The sequence below is a fragment of the Acanthopagrus latus genome, chromosome 12 (assembly GCF_904848185.1).
Source record: "Acanthopagrus latus isolate v.2019 chromosome 12, fAcaLat1.1, whole genome shotgun sequence".
Classification (NCBI taxonomy): domain Eukaryota; kingdom Metazoa; phylum Chordata; class Actinopteri; order Spariformes; family Sparidae; genus Acanthopagrus; species Acanthopagrus latus.
Genome location: NC_051050.1, coordinates 18,611,242 through 18,632,192, shown reverse-complemented (window position 1 = coordinate 18,632,192; position 20,951 = coordinate 18,611,242). Strand labels below are relative to the sequence as shown.

Below are 20,951 nucleotides of genomic sequence, written 5' to 3'. Positions count from 1 at the left end.
CCATTTATTGTGTTTTATTGTGTGTCTGTTTTTTGTTTTTTGTTGTTTTTTTTCTTTTTTCTTTTTTAGAGTTTCAGTGGTGAGAGGATGTTGAGGTGATGCAGATCATTGGTGGAGGGGGCTGAGTTATAATTGAAGGATCTGTTTGCCTCCATGTGCGTACCTGAGTGTGATGTGCCGGCTGGCGGTGGTCCAGCTCACCATGCAGGAGTGTGGAGGGCTCGGTACGGGGGTCTGCTGGGACCAGGGGGTGTTATTTAGCGCTTGCGTGACATTCACCAGAAGTTTTCCTCTTCATTTTCATTTCAATGACGGACAATAATTCTAATAATTTGGAAGCAGCCACTTTCAGTATTCTCTTCTGTCTGTGCGCTTCTGCGCAAAGACGGACTCCGGTTTGTGGCAACATTTCCCATCTTGTGTTCATTGACCTGACTCATCTCGACAGAGGAAGCAAAACAGGCAATTATTCCAATTTATTCACACCCATAAAGTTTTCACGAGAGGCTCATCAGCATCCTCTGCTGCGTTTGCCAGATTGTGTCGGGATGCTTTCCATGTTTTTACCTGTTTTACGCACTCAGAATCCACAGCCGTACTTTTACGCAGATGATTTTTTTTTTTTTTTTTTTTTTTTTTTTTTTTACAGCTCGACATAGTTGACATTTAAGAAAAATATCACTGCAGTTAGTCAGCTGAAATTATGACATCAGCCCCTTCCATGCACTTTATTCGGTTTATCCAGGCATCTGCAGCTGACGTGAGTTTTACGACCCTGTGACATAATGCAGATGTTGTTTTTTTTTTTTGCGCATGTGTTTACAGCGCATATTTTCACAGACAGTGGAAAAAACTGTTGGTAACAAATGGAGCGACATGTGTTTGCTCTTGCCCTTTGCCACAGTGTTTACTTTCTCACAACCCCTGAAAAGTGAGGCTTTCATTCATTCATTCATTCATTTATATGATTCATTCTGACCTTAGGTTGATATTGAGGTTTTATCGCGCAGTGGACATCTGGTCTCTTAATGGATCAGCGGCGAGATAATGGGGATGCAGTCATCCAGGGAGTAGGAAAGTCTGGAGATCTGACCGTGATATAAAACAACTTGGCTCGGTGGTTATCGGCTGTATTTATCACACTTGTCTGGATGTTTTAAACTGAAGTCAATCGTTAAGATAAATGTTTTTTTTTTTAAAATGGCACTTGGAGGTTTCTGTCTTTCCTTCCTTTCCGTCCTTTCCTTCCTTCCTTAATGCGAATTCAATGATTCAGAAATGCATGGACTGCAGCACAGAGTGGTCTACCTGCAAGGTGCATCCTCCAGCACATGTCCACACGGTGTCGCCCTTCGTATCTCACTCTTCACCTCCAATTATTCTTTTATTTCTTTGGAAATACAAATCCTAGGTTTAGATTTTTGATTGTGTGTTTTGTTTCTTGTTTTTTTGTTTGTTTTTTTTTGTTTTGGTATACTGAAGAAAACAGCAATAGAGGTGAATTTTTAAAAACGTAGCCGCAGATAAACTTCATGAATCTTTAAAATGTCAAACCTGTAGCCTGTAATTAGTTTTAGCTGCCACTTAATCACCTGCTGTTTCATATTTCGTCTGTTTTTAGGTGTAGTAATAGGTGGAGAAACACTTCGCTCCGCATTAATGCATGTGTGAAGGTCGTGTTTGTGCGTGTGTGTGTAAAAATAACAACAGTGTGATAAAAAAAAAAAAAGTAATTTGATAAGTAGACGTTTGTCAGGAGGTAAACAGTCTGAAGTGAGAGGTTACTGGACTGCAGAGAGAGCAGATGACAGACTCTGCTCGCTCCTCATCAGCCTCTGTTAGTGTCAGCTCATCCATAGGAATTTTCCACTCTGTGTGTGTGGGTGTGTGGGTGTTGGTGTGTATTTTTGTGTGTTTAGGTGTGTGTGTGTGTGCGCGCGCGCTCAGGGGGCAGGATCACCTTGGGGAAATCCTTTCTGGAATCACTTGGTCCAAACTTGTGAAAAGAAGCGGAAACTATACAGGCACCTCAGTGTTTTGTTTTTTTTCCTTTTTTTTCCCCCCTCCACCTTTGACTGGTCGCTGGCCCACAGTCGGGCTGCTGTTTGAGAGCGTACAGAGAGGAGTGTGGGTTTTTTTGGTGGTGGTGGTGCTGGGGGGGGGTCGAGAGGTTAGAATCAAAGTTTGTATGTTTCGGGAGAGAGGCAGGGATGCCAGAAGATTCAGCAAGACAAGAGGAAATATGAGTTGGCATCTGTAGATCCCTGCGCCAGATATCTTCAACAATAAGCTCAATTGAATTTCTTTGAGTTTTACTATAATAGCTCCTCTTTGTTGCTCTCTCAATCAGTTTACTGATCAGTCACTTGGGCTGCAAGGAACGGATATCTTCATTATCGATTAATCTGCAGAATATTTCATAATTAAATCACAGAAAATGGTGGAAAATGCTCATCACAATCTCCCTGAGCGGGGAACACACATCCTCAGATTGCTTTTTTAGTCCAAGCATCGGTCCAAAACCCAGAGACTCTTCATTTACTGTCATAGACAACAAAGAAAAGCTGCAAATCCTCATATTTTAATTTAAGGAGATGGATCCAGCAAACGTTTCACAGTTTTTGCTTGAAAAATGAAGAACCTTGAATCAATTAGTTGGTCAACTAATCGCTGAAGGTCTATCAATCAAACTGCTTCGTCTATCTACAATATCTTTTTCACAGTTTCCTAATAGCAAAGACGATCACAGTTAAGATCAACTGAAGTTCTTGGCAGTGCAGAGCAGCCCTCTTCCCCCTCCTGTCTTTGAAATGTGAGTTCACAGCAGATATAGTATAGGTTAAGACTGCTTTACAGGACGACTCAAGGAGGTATTGTTCATCTGGCCTGTATTTTGTCCACTCAGCTAAGCCGAGAATTCACTGCAGGGAGTCCTGTCATAGCTCACTGTTTGGGTATGAAAACCACACCAGACAGGGTCAGCAGCCCTGATTTAAATGTCCAGCGATGTCGCTCCACAGAAGAAAAATCCCAACCTGTCACGTACGCTTCAAAAAGCACCCTAATTAAAATCCAAACAAGCTACCGAGAACTTTTATTATGAAAAGCCAAAAAAAACAGAGCCGTTTCCCAGGAAACTTGGTCCAGCTTGCACAGATGTAAACAGCCTGCGGGACAGAATGAGTGTCGTTCTTTTGCTGCGGTTATGAATCTCAGCATTCATGACTCATTTTCAGAAAGCTGATCTCTCCTCAGCTGATAAGACACTGGGTGAGACTGTAACCAGCTGGAAGTCCGGGACACACACATACACACACACACTCACACACGAAGCATCCTGAGTAACCACAACCAGCTGTGTGTGGGGTTGATTGCGATGAAGCTTTGTTAGCAACTAGGAATCAAGAGACGCCACAAACACACATGCAAGCACACCGTCGCACACGTACACACACACACTGATTATAATCATTCAGGCGAGCGGGGGAAGCAGCCGCTGGTTAGTGCGGAGGTTGTTCACAGAAAGACAGACAGCAGGTCTCTGCCTGCGATAAAGGCTGATCAGCATATTTATGCAACAGTTACCGTCTTTCCCACATTTATGTATTCGGAGCCCACGCCTCCTGTCTGCCTGCTCCACTCTGAAATGTCCAGCCACAGCTGCTATACTCATTTCCTCCCTCCGATGTGTGTGTGTGTGTGACCGTGTGTGTGTGTCTGTGTGTGTGACCATGTGTGTCTGGATGACCTCCAGCGGTAAACAGTGGCTCCCCTGCCTGTCACCAGATCTCGGTCCCCCGCTGAGCCCTCGGTCCACTTGCCAATCAGTCTCCCCAGCTCTGCGGCACACCTGGATGTGCCGAGGGTGTTGAGGGAGACCATTTCTTTTTGTGTGCGTGTGCGTGTGTGTGTGTGTGCATAGACATGTTGGTTTTGGGAGGAGAGTTGATGGATAGGTCTACTGTAGTATTTCTGTCTTACAAACCACAACTCCAAGCTCTCTCTCTCTCTCTCTCTCTCTCTCTCTCTCTCTCTCTCTCTCTCTCTCTCTCTCTGTGTGTGTGTGTGTGTGTGTGTGTGTGTGTGTGTGTGTGTGTGTGTGTGTGTGTGTGTGTGTGTGTGTGCGTGCGTGCGTGTGTGTTTTGGAGAGAGGTGCTCTGAATTGTAAGCACTTTTGCAGAGTCCAGGTCCCATTTGTTTTTCACAAGGTATCAGTGGCTCGGAGGTGAAGCATGTGGGGTTTGTTTGAGTCTGCGTTTTGGTTTGCTGTAAAAACAACAATTTCAGATTATCATCCTGTCATGTCACGAAGCTTAGCACATTATGCAATCTCAGTCTATTTAATGTTCTCGTCTATGATAGACATCAGTTTTGACTTTAATAGAACAAACCTTAAGATGTTCCTCTAAGGGGTCAAATGCAAGCAGTTGTAATTATTGGTACCACTTTCTAAAAAGGCGTCCTTTGTGAAGGAGTCAAACAAATGCTTTTGTCAATGGGTGATAAATCCATTACTAAAGCTTTGTTCATCTAATAAAAGCAACTTTTGTGTTGCTGACTTCACAGACCAATTTCTTGGATTTGAAGAACAGCAACAATATTAGGGACTGTCCTGTACTTATTTTGCTTTTCTCGCAGCCAGGCTCAAAGTGCCATAGATCATTTGATTCAGGAGAAACTTAAAGCAAGGTCTTTAAATACTGATGCTTTGGGTCGGCGTCCGACCCGAGATGAAAACTCAAAGCATCGGTAGTTGAAGCCATGGGAACGGGACACAAAAATATGCAGTTTTACTCCAGGAAGTTACATTTTAGTTCCTTTAAAAAGATACATTTTGATCTGTTAGACTTCCATCAATTGCTTGTCTACAGCTGACCTTTACTGACCAAGTTACAGCCATCAGCCATTTATTATCAATATTTCATTATTAAACATGTGGATGAAGAAAAATTCAAGGAGTCAAAAGGAGGGTTATTACACTGAAGCAAAAGGGGCTTTTTAAGTGAATTATACAATATCATCCATTGAACATGAGCAACAAAAGTAGCTTGGCTGCTCAATGGCCCAGAGGATGAAACTGCGTGGGTTTCCTTTATGAATCAATGCTGGGGAACATGATGGAGCAGTGGCCTTCACTGCAGAGCCTCTGAATGAAATCCAAACAACACAAGTGTGATACCACTGGAAAGCGGGTTTACATGAGCATATGGACGTGATTAGCAGGTCAAAAGCTATTAAACAATAGCCATTTTTAGGTCTTTAAGGGGTAATAATTACACAGTTGATTGGTAATTTTCCTTTTGAGAAAATGACACCAAAATGTTTTTAGAGTTTGACAGTTGTATGATTCAGTACTGTGTGATTGACCTCCTCTCTCCTCTTCCCACAGGAGAGCCCTATTGCTCTGTACAGTTCTATATTGTACTTGTTACCTGGGACTTTCACAAGTTCACTCTGAAGGTAAGACATCATCAGTTACTTCACTTTTCGCACCTCTTTTCTTACTCACTGAAACTTTTAACAGTGGAAAAAATGGTGAAAGTTATTGGAGCACTGGGGGTGGGGGGGGATTTTGGAGTTATTCTCCTTTTTTCCTGTTTGGTCATTGCCCAAGCACGTAAACACATTGCTATGAGAATTGGGGCCAACCGTTGCCATGACAACAAGTGTTGAGTAAGCTGTGGGAGCGAGGTTAGTGATCAGACCATAGATTCAAAGTGCTGAGAAGTATGTAACAGTATGAAAGGAGTCGAAGTGATGAACCTACAGAGAGTTATCACCAAAAATCTGCAGCTTCAGTTCACCTTCATAGCGAGTTGCAGGACATTTGTTTACTCTCACTGATCTCGTTGCGCTGTTTTTCAGCTAAATATCACACTACTTGCTCATCACGAAGCAGTAGACAGACATAGTTTATGACTTTAGCAGCTAAAGAGACAGATATTTGTCTCAGGGGTTGGAGGAGACCAAAACAGAGCAAAAAGAGAGCGAAGATATTGGACTCACGTTCTTCAGGTGGCTCAGATTTATCCAGACTCCAAATAAAAGTTGTTCAATAACTCCAGCATGTGCAAATTAGCACCTGTTTGCTAACAAATTTGTCTTATCAGCTTAAAAATGATGACATAAAAAATCAACTACTGCAGCTTTTATTAAGAGGGTGTGGGGTAGTTCAGGTAATTAATCAAATCTGAACAAAATCTGATCATATTTGTCCGTAGTGCACAGTGAGTGTGTTTAATGTCCACTAATAATAGTAAAATTTGGCACTTTTCAGACCAATTGGGCTAATTTTTATGTGATTAGCCAGGTAAAAATGTTCATTTGAGCTTCTTTTGGCACCATTTGTTGGGTTCCCATAATAGATACAGTCCAGTGGATAGGCCTCTTCTCCTCTCCAGTTATTTTGATTGAGACTGACAGGGCGCTGAGTTCAAAAGCTCCGACACGCAGTCACTGAAACCAAATGTCATCTCAGTTTATTACAACAAGACTGAAACCGTATGTCTTGGTTTGTTTTTTAAATTCAAAGCTCTATGATAAAAGCCCTGTCAAATCTGTTGATTAAAGAAATGTATTCTATATCTAATATACAATTTTCTCAAAACTTGGAGATGATTGGATATGATTTGTGTGTTATTTTCAAATATCATCAAATAGTTTCATCGTTTCAGTAAAATCAAGTATGTCAGACGGACAAAAAAAAATATTAATTTCCGATGTGGAAATGAAAAATTGGCTGTATAGCTGGTTTTATTGGCATCTGTCAAATCTGGCAACACAGTCCATGACCAGCATCACTGCTGCAGAGTAGCTGATCTCACTGCTGAGCTCTCTCTAAGTGGAGAGCTATCCAAGAATCCAGTAATGGTGGACAGTACGGATGAACAGCAATTTATTGCATTTAGACATAGACTTCCTTTGTGGCCAGTATCAAAAAATGATTAATGATGAGATGCTGTCTCTGTAGACACGACCATCATCAGTGCTGAAAAACACTGACGATGGACATCGCATGAGCTCTTCTTTTCCAGAGGCTGCAGATTTTGGGGTTTCTTCTTACCTGAAGTTGATTCAACAGGCACTTCTTCAGTAACAACTGGGCTTACTCTTAGTTTCATAGAGATGCTTTCACAGCCATCCAGACAGGCAAGAGTAGGGAGTGACATTGTTTTAGATCCTTTCCCTCCTTAACCATGATGTATCCTCATGAGACCTGAAGTGGCTGCCTATATTTACAAAACGGGGAATTCCCGCAATTTTGCACTTCAAAACAAGAAAGAAGTTGCCTTTTGTGGCTTTGTTGACTACAAGTTTGACAATGAAATAAAAATGGGTGTCGAGTTTAGCGTGCCTCTGCAGCCCATTCCTTATCTTTGCCTGAGGCCAGAAGCTGAAGGCTACATTAGCCTCTGCTAGCCGAAAATTGCCTATGCGCACTGTAACATCAAGTAAAGAGCAGAGAATTTTAAGTCAGCCTTACAAGTAGCACACATAACAAAAACCGCAACATCCATTGTTGATTCCAGCCGCGGTCCTTTTCTGAATGTCGTATCTCCATCTCACTTGGTTCCCTGTCTCCCTCCACACTGTCAACTTTCTCTTAAAGGCAAAAATACGCCCCCCGAAAAATCAAAATGAGGGAGTCTGGTAGCTTAGAGGTTAAGTTGCATAACATATAACCACAATGTTCCCAGTTCAATTCTGGCCCAGAACAAAGGCCTTTTAGGCATGTCTTGCCAATTGGCAGCCACCTTGGCAGCGCCCCCAAGCAGTTATTTTCAGGATAACAAGGCCAGGCTCCTATCTAAATGAATGGGGAGAGTGTCAGAACTTCACTTCCACTGTTTTTTAATGGTCACAGGGACATAAAACCTGCATGTATATAATCAAAGCAGTCAAATCTGAAAAAAAAAACACTTAAAAAGTTTGGTGACTTTACCCCCAAACAAGGTCTAAAATGTTTTTTTACCACAGCTTATTCATCGCTAGCCATGTACATGGCCACTTGACACAACTTCTGTGAGTTTTATTGTCTCGTGTTTGAATAATATCACCTCTCTTGGTAATTCTGTGCATTGCTGTGATATCCACCTCTTCCATGTTCACAAGAAGTCCTTCTGTAGCCACATTAGATTGGTTGAATCTCAACATGATAGGGCTGATATGTTTTTGGTTCATCTACTTCCTTGTAATGTCTCTACCCAGGACCTTTGCATGTCATACCCTTCTATATATCTCTCTGTGTTCCAGTCTATATCTCTGCTGTCACCAAATAAAGGAAAAATGCCAAAATTACTCTGAAAAGAAGAAGTAAGAGAAACAAGGATTCGAAATTTGACCTTGTTCTGTCCCTCATTCCCATTGTGGGAAAACATTGCGATGTATTGCAGTGGGATGACTTTTCCACTCAGAGATATCATAAATGGCTCACTGTAGACCAGCGTAGGTCAGCCAGAGAGAGATCTTTCGAGTGTTGTCGGATGAATCAGTGACTTCATCCTCTACAAGGGATAACATTACAGACTGAAGAGCCTTGGACTTTCTCTCTGTCCTACTTGAGTGACTTGGCACAGAGCGAGGCTATGAGCTCCAGCCATGTGTTAAACACAAGTCTGTCTGTGTGTGTGTGTGTGTTCACATCCAATATACAGTATGCTGTATATCTAAAACCACATGTTTAATGTGTGCCCCAGTTAGAGTACAAGTGGTCATGAAAGAAAAAAGAGGCACACAGTAGATACATGTAATGTACCTCCTGCACCACTGCCAAGTTCTGTTGTCCTTTAATGCAGAGGAGACCACACAGAGAGGAGAACTCTCTGTGGATGGGTATACACTATACACCATGTAGGTCAAAGTTTCCTCTGGCTATTTTATAGAGCCCTAATGTTTAGAGGAAAGGGAAAGTCTGACAGCCATATACAGAAAATGGAGAGAGTTGGCTGAATAGAAAAGGCATGTCTACTTTTCGTTTACTTTTCTCTGTGCAAAACAATGTTAATGTGCTTAATCGATACTCAAAGGAGGCAACTCAAAGGAGACATTAAGCTCATTTTCAGGCTCTTTATGTTATTATATCTTTCTACTAGAAAAGGTTCACATGCTCTAATGCACAAAAAACACATCAGTTTTCTGAAACTGTTTAAGCTACTGTCTCTTTAAGGCCCCACCCTCCAGAATATCCAGTCTGCTCTGTTTGGTACGCTCACAGACGCCTGAGCAAGCACTGCTCACCTTATCTCCAGTCAGCTCCACTATGTTTCAGTTTCCAGTTGGCTTAATGTCTACCATGAATACAGGCATACACAATGTGAACGTGTGGCATGGTCACGCTGTGATGTCAGGAAATCATAGAATTAAAGACTGGACTACTGACAAGGTGTTTCAGGCCCTAAACTTAACCTTTTAAGAACTTTTGCATGCACAAGAATCTATATACCACACTGAAGAAAATTAGATGAATGAAAAACAGTAATGAATCTCCTTTAATAATCCGGACTATACAAATCAGGTTGTTGAGTTTTTGTTTGACATTATAAATATGAAAACTCTGCGTAAGACATTTTTCGCTCCGATCTGAGGCCTACTCTTAAACTTTCTGTGTAATTTGTAAAGGCTGAACCAGCTCATCAGTGGTCTAATGGAGCAGGCCTCACACTATAGAAACACAATCATCTCATTGAGGTCCTTGCTTTCTGTGGTTTACCAGTACAGCAACTGTTCGCACATCCCATCTGGCTTTCTCATCATCTTTCCCTCTTTCTGTCATCTCGTCAATATTGCTTGCCCATTTTTCTGTCTTTTCTATACACATGTCCCCATTAGACAGGGCCCAGTGACCACAGGTCAGAGTGAGCCCACTCACAATAAAGATGCTGAGGGGCCTGGGTCTGACATCACAGGTTGTATAGAAAAGTGATTGCCGGGACCCCAGAGACTGAAATAGGCTGGAAACTGTAGTCTGAGATGATCCACTCACTTGCTGTCATGCTCTGAATTTCCACTCTGCTGATGAGAGGAGAAAGGATAAGAGGAGGTTTTGTGATGATGCCGATGGCCTTTGCCTCATTAATCCCCTATAGTCTTAAAACAAAGAAGCTATGTCTTGACATCAATCAAGCAAGGATTCCTCAACATAGAGTACAGCAAGCACTCAGATGTACTAATTAGTGTGGAAGTTATATAATTTTTCCACAAAATGTATATTTTAGACCTGATTTATGTCCCTTACTGCTCAAACTTCTTTAACTCATGCTGTTAGCTTTATTATCCAAAAATGTCTCTTTTGTCGTACGTGCATTGGCCAGATGGTTAGTATGGATGGATAGATGACCTGGTGCAGGCTGCTTTGGGCTTTACTAACTAACTGCCATCTTGTCTTGTAATGGAGTCCTTAACATACATAGTATACAACGCTGCAGGGATGATGTATTTTTGTAGACCAACCCAGAATTTAGCAACATCCTGGTCTCCTCGACACAAAGACGAGTTCGATCTTTTAGTTGTATTTTGGATTATTGCTGAAAAGACGTTTTGTGGCAAACACAAGTTTATGATAATTGATCAATGTTCAACTGTTTCAAAGGTTTGCAACTAAAGTCAGCCTGTAAAGACAGACTAGTGAGTAGATGAGCCTCCATGTTTCGGTTGACTTCAAGACGAGGGAACCAATAGTGCAATATGCTAACTTATTTCCTGGTTTTAGGACTCATACCTGTGATGATGTATTTCCTGCCTTATCGTATTTATTTTCATTATCAACAGAAACAACCATACAGTGCATCAGAAGCTGAACATTATTCTTGTTTAGACAGATACTGCGTGACTTTTTAAGCTCAAGTCAAAGTTCTCATTAAAATAATGGTCAGATTTCCTTCATTTTCTGCTCTGTGTGAACAAAAACTCATAAAAATTTTATTAGATATTAATTTGTGGCACTTTCAAGACCTAAAACCAACTCAATGATTAAAGACAGGAAGGCATCATTACATAAATGTCCCACATGTGGAGCCACAGTGCTTTGGTTGGCTTCAAAACCTCAAATGATGTTTGTTACCCTTCGGAGCTGTTAAAATATAACCACATTAGACTTACATTTAGGGCTGAGCAGTGCCTTTAAGAATTTGCAGGCGTGGATAACAATAAACATGCTATATTCTGAAGCCATGCTTATAGCTGTTTTATGCTCCACGTCAGTCATATGGTCAACACAATACCACAACTTTCCATGTTGGAGGGAAGCGTGAGGCTGCAAACCGCTGACATTTGAGACAAAGGCGACCGCAGCATCGCTGTGTGGCATCAACCCAGTCAGAATGCAGTGACCGACCAACCAAGGTCACTCCATCCTGCCCTATCATCAGCATAGTTTTATATCTGTCTTGACCTATACATAGTCATTTGTTTTGGCATCAAGTAGAAGCAGACAGCCTGCAGAAGCCTCAAAACCCAGTTAGTTTATTGTTGTTTGGATTTCATTTTTTTGTGCCCCCACCATCTTTTTTCCCATCTCTTTACCCTGCAGTATGTTGTGCCACATTACTTGCTGTTAACTGCTGTTAAATGTTGGCTGAAAGATCAGGAAAATTGGCCCGCAAGCCTGTATGTCGATCCAACTACCGCTGGCAAAGACAGCTGAAATATTATGCTTGTTTCTCTCTCATCCATATCTGTTAATTGGTTGGTGTGTGTGTGTAATTGCTGTGTAAGTTGTCATGCTTATGGGTGTCACTATTGTACATCAACAAAACTAGGACCAGTAACTCTGTACATTACTGCCCTTGTGTGATGTTTACATTTCTAAATTTGGTCATTGGCATTTATTCAAAGAGCCATTTCTCTTTTTTAAGAGAGGCAAATGTAAGATGATGTTCTTTGTTCCAGGTGATGCTTTCACATGTTCCTGATTATAGCAGGATTTAAAGAGATATACGAAAATAATAATCATTGATCAAGAAAACAGATGTGATCTAATCTGATAAAGTCGTCAAACTTATCTTGGAACATAATTGTTGATAATTACATGCACCTCCTAACACCACTGTCCTTTTTACATAGATGTCGACATCCTCCAAAAGTTGGGGCTCAAGGGAGAGAAGCCGTCACGCTCGGTGCCAGCAGGGGTCATTCCATTCAGATCAGGGATCATCCTCAACCAGCGGGCGGACGTTGAAACTCCATTGCGCTCAGTCTTCCCAGCGGCCATCTGGCCCAACCTGGCACTGGTCCTGAGTGTTCGCTCACACCGCGTCAACAGTGCTTTCCTCTTCACCCTGCTCTCAAGCCGCAGGAAGCTCCTTCTCGGTCTGCAGCTTGCGCCGGGCAATCTGGTCCTTCACACAGGACCTAACACCTCGGTGGCATTGCCCTATGAGCCCCATGATGGTCAGTGGCACCAGCTGGCTGTGGGAATTAATGGACAGAGAGTGACTCTATATGCCTCCTGCGGAGAGCAGAGTGTTCATGCAGACTTTGGGTGGGACCGTGAGGAGGGACTGGCTCCAGAGCTCCAGGGCTCCTTCCTGCTGGGGCGTTCAAGCCAGCAACAAGCCTCAGCACACTTTGAAGGAGCCATCTGCCAGTTTGACCTGGTCCCTTCTGCACAGGCAGCTCACAACTACTGCAGGTACATTAAGAAACAGTGCAGGGAAGCTGACACATACAGGCCTAACCTTCCTCCCTTGTTGCCTATCCTTCCACGAGAAACAAACATCACAGCTACCACTGCTACCCCAAAGCGTGGTGGCCTGGAAACAGCCCAGAAGACCACACGGGTGAGCCTCGCCAGGAGTGCTGCCGCTGCCGCCTCGGCTGTCAGATATGTAGCCTCCACCCAAACAATAAAGCCCAGCACTGGGACCATTTCTACACCCCTGCTGGGAACTGTGATGCCAGTCACAGTCCAGCTTGGTTTGGCCTCCCCGCCTCCCAAAGGAAGGACTGAAACTGTCACTGCACCACTCAGGACAAGAGTAGCCCCAACAAAACCACCAAATCAAACTCCTTCTACCCCTAAAGCTTCAAACCAGAAACCTTCCAAACCTACTCCCACAAAGCCAGGTCCACATAACAGCTTCAAAAAGACAAGTGCAGGAACAGACAACAAGAAGAAACCTACTATTCCAGCCACTAACAGCACCAAACCCACCAAGACAAAGCTTGATTCTGCCTTATCAGACCAAGGTGTGATCCCAAAGAAACCAACCACAACCAAGAAAACACCCCCCAAGCCTAAAGTTACACCATCCAAAGCCACTCCGTCCAAACCCAAAACAAATTCAGTCAAAGCTGTCCCTTCTAAACCAACAATATCCAAAGTCAACCCCTCAAAATCAACAAAAACAACAACCGCTAAACCCTCCAAGTCAGCCTCCAAACAGGTCACCAAACCAACAAAGCCAGCCAAAAACACCAAGGCCCCAGTCACCCCGCGACCAACCAGATCTTCATACAACCCAGTAACACCACCTGCTACTGATGGCTTCCAGAGCTGGGAGGTGCCACCTACTCAGTTCTCCCTGCTGGCTGGACCTATTGGACAGAAAGGAGATGCAGGCCCACCGGTAAGCACCTCTGATCTGTTTTGTCGGTTGGATTTGTGTGCAGTGTTTCCCACAGGTTGATAATTTATTATGGTGGTAGGTGGCGTGTGACAGTTAATGCTCAGACTTACAAAAATGTACATTTAGAAAACATGCACAAAAATGCTTAAGCACTCTTTTTCTACATTAGCCAAGGAGATTGTGTTTTTAACTGTGTCCATCTATTTGTTGATTGTTTGGTTTGTCAGCAGAATGGAGGATGGGTCCTGTAATCGCTCTACATACACAAGTGCCATAATAGTTTCGACTTGGATTTAGGTCCTGCTTACACTACATGCTTTAGGATGTAAAGTATATGGTGGACTTTTCAAGAAATCTTGCAATTTAAAAGGTGCATGTAGAATAGCTCTGATCGGTAGCTTGGCTGTAACTACTTCAGGGCAAGACAGAAATGACGTGACCACGCAAAGACTTTGCAGTCACATCTCAACTGTTTGTGCTGGCATCTGTGGGTGGTGAGTTCAATGGTTTACATTAGGATAGTGTTGAAAGGTAGTGAAGCATGCTCCATTAGGGACGTCCCAGTCTGCGCTGGTCTTTGTCACCAGTGAGAGTCCAGATTTGATTGTCGTGCTCCGGGGCTGGAAATAAGAAACCACAAAGATATGTGGGCTACTGTGGCACTATCTCCTTTCCCACACAGGTTAGAGTTCCTACTTTTTGCTCCCGCCTTTCTGCCTTTCTGCCTTCCTCTGTGCACAGAGCCCTCCAGGCTGGGTGTGACGTGTCAGGTCTGACGCCTTGCCGTCTCTGCACCAGATTCCTTGCCTAGTGGAGGTCTCATGGCCCTCTTTCAAAGCTGGGTCAAGGGTCAAAGCAGTCGGTAAACACTGAGAGGTAGGCTAGGCCTTTTAGGAGCGGGAAGTCTGTGACAGGCTGTGTTGGCAGGCAGACGCTCAGTTGTATCTTGACTTGCCAAGGCAACTTTGTTTGCTTGATAGTATACACCTCTAAATGTGACCTGAGTAATCAGACCTCAGTGTCTCGTCAGCAGATTCTGGGTGTGTTTGTTTTTAAAGCTGCCCTTGTGATTGAGTCATTTTAGTCTGAAGTGTGAGCAGAGGCCTGTGTGTTTGATACGTGTGCTTTTTCTTTGTAGTGGTCTGTAATTTGCCGCCCGAGATTGCAGAGCGTGGCGTGTCAAGGGCTGGCCAATTTACATCTCCACTGATGTCCACACCACACTCGACTGTCATTACGGGGAACCAAATTACTGCCATTTAGAGAGCACTACCTGCAATCTCAATATGGAGTGCTGTAATCTGCCACAGAAAAGATATTGTAGGAGGATGATTAAGGGAAGTTATGAGGTCGTTTACTGAAGGACTGTCTGACACGAGGGCTGAGGCCAAAAACCTCTGTCATGTCATGCCAAATATATTGCAAATTACACCAATGAGAGGGCAGGAAATTGTACCTAGAAAACTGGGATCAGCACACAAACTATAGCAACTATAGCATATAGCATGCTTGTAAAAATCTGCGTCTCATTCAGACTTAAATGCGATCATTTGACAGGATCTCATATTTAGACACGCATGCGGATTGTTTACTTAGAGAATTTATCAGGGATTAAGCAGGTGCTTCCTGTCAGAGTGTGTGTCTGTCTCTGCGTTGCCATGTAGTGCCTTCGGAGATTGTGGATAAACCCAGTCACGCTTCCTTTTCAACATAGTTTGGATTTCATAAACAGACATGCCATGTGCATGCCGTCTCTGACTCCTTCTCACAGCACAATCTTGTACACACACACTTGCTCTTTTATACATACACAGACACACATCCTGACAAATACAAAAGTCAGGAGCCAATGGAAAGCCTCGCATCCATTGAAGTTTCAGCCAGTTGCTTCATTCGTCACTATCGCTGCCTAAAGCATTAGGACTCTTCCTCTGAAATCGTGATCCGGACTTGTATGCAGATTCTGCACTCTGTCTGCCAGGAGAAACATCCAGTGAAGGCACAGATATGGCAACAGTTTCCCATCTGAAGCATCTTTGGCTCCTCGCTGCTGCTTTAAAAAATGACTTCCTCTGTTCCACTGCAGCTTGACTGTGATCCATGTGCTCCGATTTGAAGTAAGAATTGGATCTTTTATTTAATGATTTCTTAATTGGAGCTCTACTGGCACTGAGTGTCATTTTGATTCATACTGTAACTGACATTTCTTTCATCTCAGCACTTCTGTATTCAGTTGAAATGAATCAAGCTGCATTAGTTCTTAGAAGTAGCCACAATTAGAAAGTGTTTGAGCAGTTTGAAGGGGCTCTAAGTAATATTTCATAGTAAATTACATTTACATTTATCGCCTTTTCGTTGGCCATATGTGAGTGGATTGTAATATGATTGTTGCATTTGAAAGCCTGTGGACAATTTCTATAAGTTGGAAACACTGTTGGACTGTGGGTTTCTTTGTGTATGACTCAGGTTGGATTTTCTTTGACAGTCCAAAGGATGTGACTTTATGCACGTCCTCCAGGGCCTCGTCTCAGTGCCTCTCTCCGCTCTGCGGACAGAGAGCCACTGTAGCTAACATTGTTTTAGAAATGGAGTCCACTAACGTAAATGGCCCTCTTCCAAAAAAAACAGAAGTTCCACAGAGCCCCTTTAAAATATCATAAAAGGTCAGAGGAGTTTTCATTCAATATCTTTGAATTGCATTATGTAAGAATTCCTACTCCAACCAAATAAGGGTTAGAAATGTCACTCAAGTAATCACTGTTCTTGCTAACTTTATGTCTTTATACATCCGTGACTGTAGCTGCTTTTAGCTAGTTAGCTATGTTAGCCGTGCCGCTAGCTGGACAACCGGGCGAGTGTTGAAAGAGGTTTTCACGCCCCATGCTGGCTGCTTAGCATGCTTACTTCAGTAGAAATACTTCCTTGACTGAACATAAATGTTAATCCTTCACATTAAATTCTTTATAGTTATTTTCCTATGAAGAAACTAATAAATGCTTTATAAACCGTTTATTGAGCAACTTTTTTATTGTGAAGTTTAAATTACAATACTTTGGAAATGGTATTTACTATAGGTTGATAAATGGCTTATAATGTATTTCAATGTTTATCAACAATGAACTACTATTAACTGAACTATAATTTGTGCATTAGTGTGACCAAATTGTTTAATGAAAGTCAAACTTGTAAATTGAAGTAGTAGTTTTTAAACTTTGAAACGATTGCCTTCACAGATCGCTACACGACTCTGAGATGCAGTCGGTGGTACGAATCATGCCCCAACATCCTCGTGGGCACTGTCAGCAAGTCCAAACCTCATAACTGTAAACAGCCTTTTTTCCATCAGACTGTGTTTGAAATGTGGTGATTGGAAAATGCTTACGGACGTGGGAATTCCGTGAGACTGCTACCTTCCTGGCCAAACCGCAGTCAACGAAACAAAAATATTCTCTAAGAGAGAGAGAGAGAATCATGTTAAAATTGGTCAGGTGCAAACAGAAGAGGACAGCAGGGAGAAACAAACAAACAAGTGCAAGGAAGGGTTGGGCCAAGTCAGGGGGTGGAAGTGTGAGGACGGACAGGAGTGTGTGTTGGGGTTGACAGGTCCTTAGGCCACCATAGAGGACACCACCTGTAACAATGGGGGTGGTCTCAAGCATGGAGGTCGTCCTGGAAGAGATGGTGGGGGGCCAATTATAATCTGAAGTGACACGCTACATGCAGGTAGCAGCTACCATCACAACAACAACGGGACGTTGTTTTGAAGTTGAAAGTCGTGCTTTGTCTCTTAAAGTTCAGAGCCCTGTGAAAACTGAGATGAGGAAAGGGGACAACTTTCACACGAACAGTAACTGCACTTTATGGTGGACGCTGCTGCTTTTTTACTAGATCTTCCTATCGAAGTTTTCTCAGGCATCGAATTAACAGTGTGGTTAAAATAGTGCGACGCATTTAACAGTGGGGAAAACATTTTAAAAATGCTTTAACATCGGGATCCAGAGCCCTACAGGTAGCTCCTGTTCACCGCAGCAACCGCAGGCGCTCTGTTTTTCCTCACTTCTCCTTTTCCTCTTTTTTGATTAAAAGAAAACGAACGAGCGCCGGCCTGATAAAGCCACACAGGGGCATTGAGTGGCGCAGGAAATGACCTGTTATTTCTAGTGTTTCTACAGTTTCCTGCCACACAGGCTCAGAGCTTCCTGGTGGATACGGCTGAACTCTCATCACCTTGAGATGAAATCACCTTTTTGTGCCATGCAGCTACTGTGCAGCCTGTCTGTGGAGACACACAAAGGTGTCTTAATGACCTGATGGTTAGATGTGACAGTATGATAGGAGGAGTTCTGTATGGTGTATGTCAGTATGCAGCACTGACTGAATTCACTCTCTCTTTCTCTAGGGACTGCAAGGACCTCCAGGGAAGCCAGGCCTGCCAGGCAAGAGGGGTCCTCGGGTAAGTCTCCTTGATTGCTCTCAAACACCTCCAGCCACATAAAACACACTTCCACGAATGATTTTATTTGACATCCCACCCCTAGATTTGTTTTTATGGAAGCATGTTAATAAGCATGTCTTTATTTAGGTTCATTGTGGGCATCTCTATGCGTCTGTGTATGTTTGTTTGTATTTTGCTACTGCTGCTGACGTGCATGTCGACCGAAAGCTCAAACACAAACAGTCAGTAAATAACCTCGCTGGCAGGAGGTGACTCAGAAAGACAGGCGGACAAACAGACAGGGTCAGAGAGGACTGTATCTGTGTGTTCCAGCCTCGAAGGCAGGATACTGGATCATTTTCTGAAGTAACAATAATAACCTGCCAAACCTGACTCCCGCATCACTTTAAATCCCTCCCATCACCCAGCTGACACACACACACACACACACACACACACACACACACTCTCTCTCTCACACACACAAAGTTTTCCTATGCAGGCAGATTGACCATATTCAGCACGGGGCTGCGAGTGCTGACCTCCCACCCCTAAGCATAAACAGGAAAGCTCCTATAAAGACGGCCTTTCAAAAGGCTGCCTGTGCCACAGGATGCCTAATAAAAGCACTGTAAACAGACAGAGAACACATGGCTCCACTGGACTTTCTTCTCCTCGCTGAGCTGCTGCAGCAGGCTGCACCGACACTTCATAGGAATCCCATTCTGGACTAATGAAAGGCCTCTTTCTCCAAGGCAGTTAAATAGATATAGTCTCATCTGTGGAACTTCTTTGAGGAATTCTCTTTTACTTCCTCTGTCACTCTCTGATGTATAGACTTTGACTGTTTTTTTAGCCGCCCTAGTGACCTCTCTCCAGGTCGATTGGTCGGTCCCAACTGAAATATTTCAAATATTGTTGGAGGCAGTGGCCTGAAATGTTGTTCAGGCATTCATGGGCCACAGTGGATGACTCCTGGTAACTTTGATGAGCCCCTGACTCTTCCTCTTGCGCCACCCACAGGCAGACACTTGTGTTTTTTAAGTGTCTCAATTTTTTGATTGTTGTGAAATTTGGTCCAAAAATTAATGATCCCCTCAGGATAAACTGTAAAAACATTTGTTATCTCTTAATGGTCCGATTTGTAAGAATTCCTGACTTGCCAGATATTGGCGTGTTCGGATGGTGGCCCACCCAACATCTAAATGTGTGAAATGTCATTGATTGATGCGTTATGACCATGGTAGTGTGCAAATATATTTAGATGCATGTGCTTGTGTCTTTTTATGTGTATTTTTAATTATTACATAGCATTTGTGGCCGTCTGTGTCTGAGCGTCTCTGTGATCCCTCACCACTATACATGTATAAGGAGGTCTTTGTCTGGCTCTAATTAAAGCTATTTAAACCCCAGCAGCACCTCCCATCCCATCTCTAGTAGCGGTTCCACGACCTCAGGCACACTTATGTGGATTTCTGGCGATTCAAATCAAACTTACCTGGAATAAAACTTTAATTGAGCTTAAAAATCGAAGTGCAGAGCCGCGTGAACGTGGTTGAGCCAAGGACAATATGAATCTGTGTGGAACTATTTTTGCATTGCCAAGCAGCAGCATTTCTCAAACTCTGTGCTGTGTTTAACTTGAGGGACTTAAGTAATGAATCAAATTTTCTCAAACAATTCTTGAACTCTTGTCATCGCGTTCCGACACACAGTTTTGACTCAAACTTGTCCTTGTCAGAGCTCATTCATCAGCAGTATGTATCGACCTCACCTCACACTGATTTACATCCTGGTGGCTCAGACGTGGACTTTGTCGACCACAGCAAACCAGCTGTTGAACTGCCTGTGGCATTGTCAGTGGAAGTGGCTGGTTTGCGAAGCGCAAACAATGAAAACAAGCCTCTTCAATAAAAAAGCACTTGTAAAGGCTTTTGGTTTTGATGCCACTCTTAACGGGGGTCACTCGCAAACACGCCGCCAGTGTCTGACTCTGACCTCACAGTCATTTCGTTTAAGTACACATCGGCGCTCACACAGAACGCTACGGCACTAATCCCACGGCGTGTAGCGCAGACATATGTGGCGGCGTTTATGACCTGCCTACATAAAGACTGAGACAGATTATGGAGCTTTCCTGTAAACAAAAGCATTTATCAAGTTTAATTGCTGCTGCCATGTGTGTGACGCATATACACATACTTAAACACTTGCGAACAGGCTCTCGCAAACACATGTGGGCCAAATTCCCCCAGCTCTTGGCCAGATAAGAGTGTGGTTTTCATTTGGGAAAACAAATTTACTTGGTGATCGCTGGAGTAATTAACTCCAAATCTGAATTGAATGCTGCGGGCTCACAGGTGGAAGAGCATGATTTGATCATAAGTATCATCTCCTTTTGTGAAAAAGTCTAGTCTCTGGCCTTTTTGCTGCAGAGAGAGTGTCTCTTTTTTTTGCATGACCTTCCGTAGCTTTGGATTACTGGCAGTCTGTATGATGACACACAGAGCACCATTGAGCCCAGCGAGCACCACCCATGAACCTTGACCTCCGATCCCACACATGTGAGTGTGAGACGCCGTCGCCGTGGCAACGGCTCTCAGTACAGAAGCTTTCGCTAGGTGTCCGTGAATAGTCGGGGTGAGCTCTTTCGAGTCTCTTTGTAGGTGTAATAATGACGGCGGTGGTAGATGGGTGCGAGAGGAAACGTGCGGTGGCTGTATCGCGGCTGCACGGGGCCTGGATCCCTCTGAAGACTGGCTGCGTGTATACGTCTGGAGCCTGCTGGGTCAAAAGGGTCTTTGTCTGAGTTTGGGGGAAGGAAAAAAAAAAATCTCCATCGCTCATCTTTCCTCACGCTTCCCGTCCAGACCACTCCTCTTCCACTAACTGCCCCCACCTTGCTACACCTGCATGTAAAAGCTAAGTTAGAATCCAGATGGATCATATAG

General features: G+C 43.4%; 1 protein-coding gene across 3 annotated transcripts in view; it reads left to right on the top strand.

Moving 5' to 3' along the window:
* The window catches only part of col27a1a (collagen, type XXVII, alpha 1a), an 89,021-nt gene that overhangs the window by 14,542 nt on the left and 53,528 nt on the right, over positions 1 to 20,951 (top strand). For all 3 annotated transcript variants that reach the window (XM_037117795.1, XM_037117794.1, XM_037117797.1), the window contains 3 exons: positions 5,390 to 5,460; positions 12,061 to 13,565; positions 17,965 to 18,018. In XM_037117795.1, the coding sequence (XP_036973690.1) occupies positions 5,390 to 5,460; positions 12,061 to 13,565; positions 17,965 to 18,018 (1,630 nt within the window). The remainder of the gene's footprint in view (positions 1 to 5,389; positions 5,461 to 12,060; positions 13,566 to 17,964; positions 18,019 to 20,951) is intronic.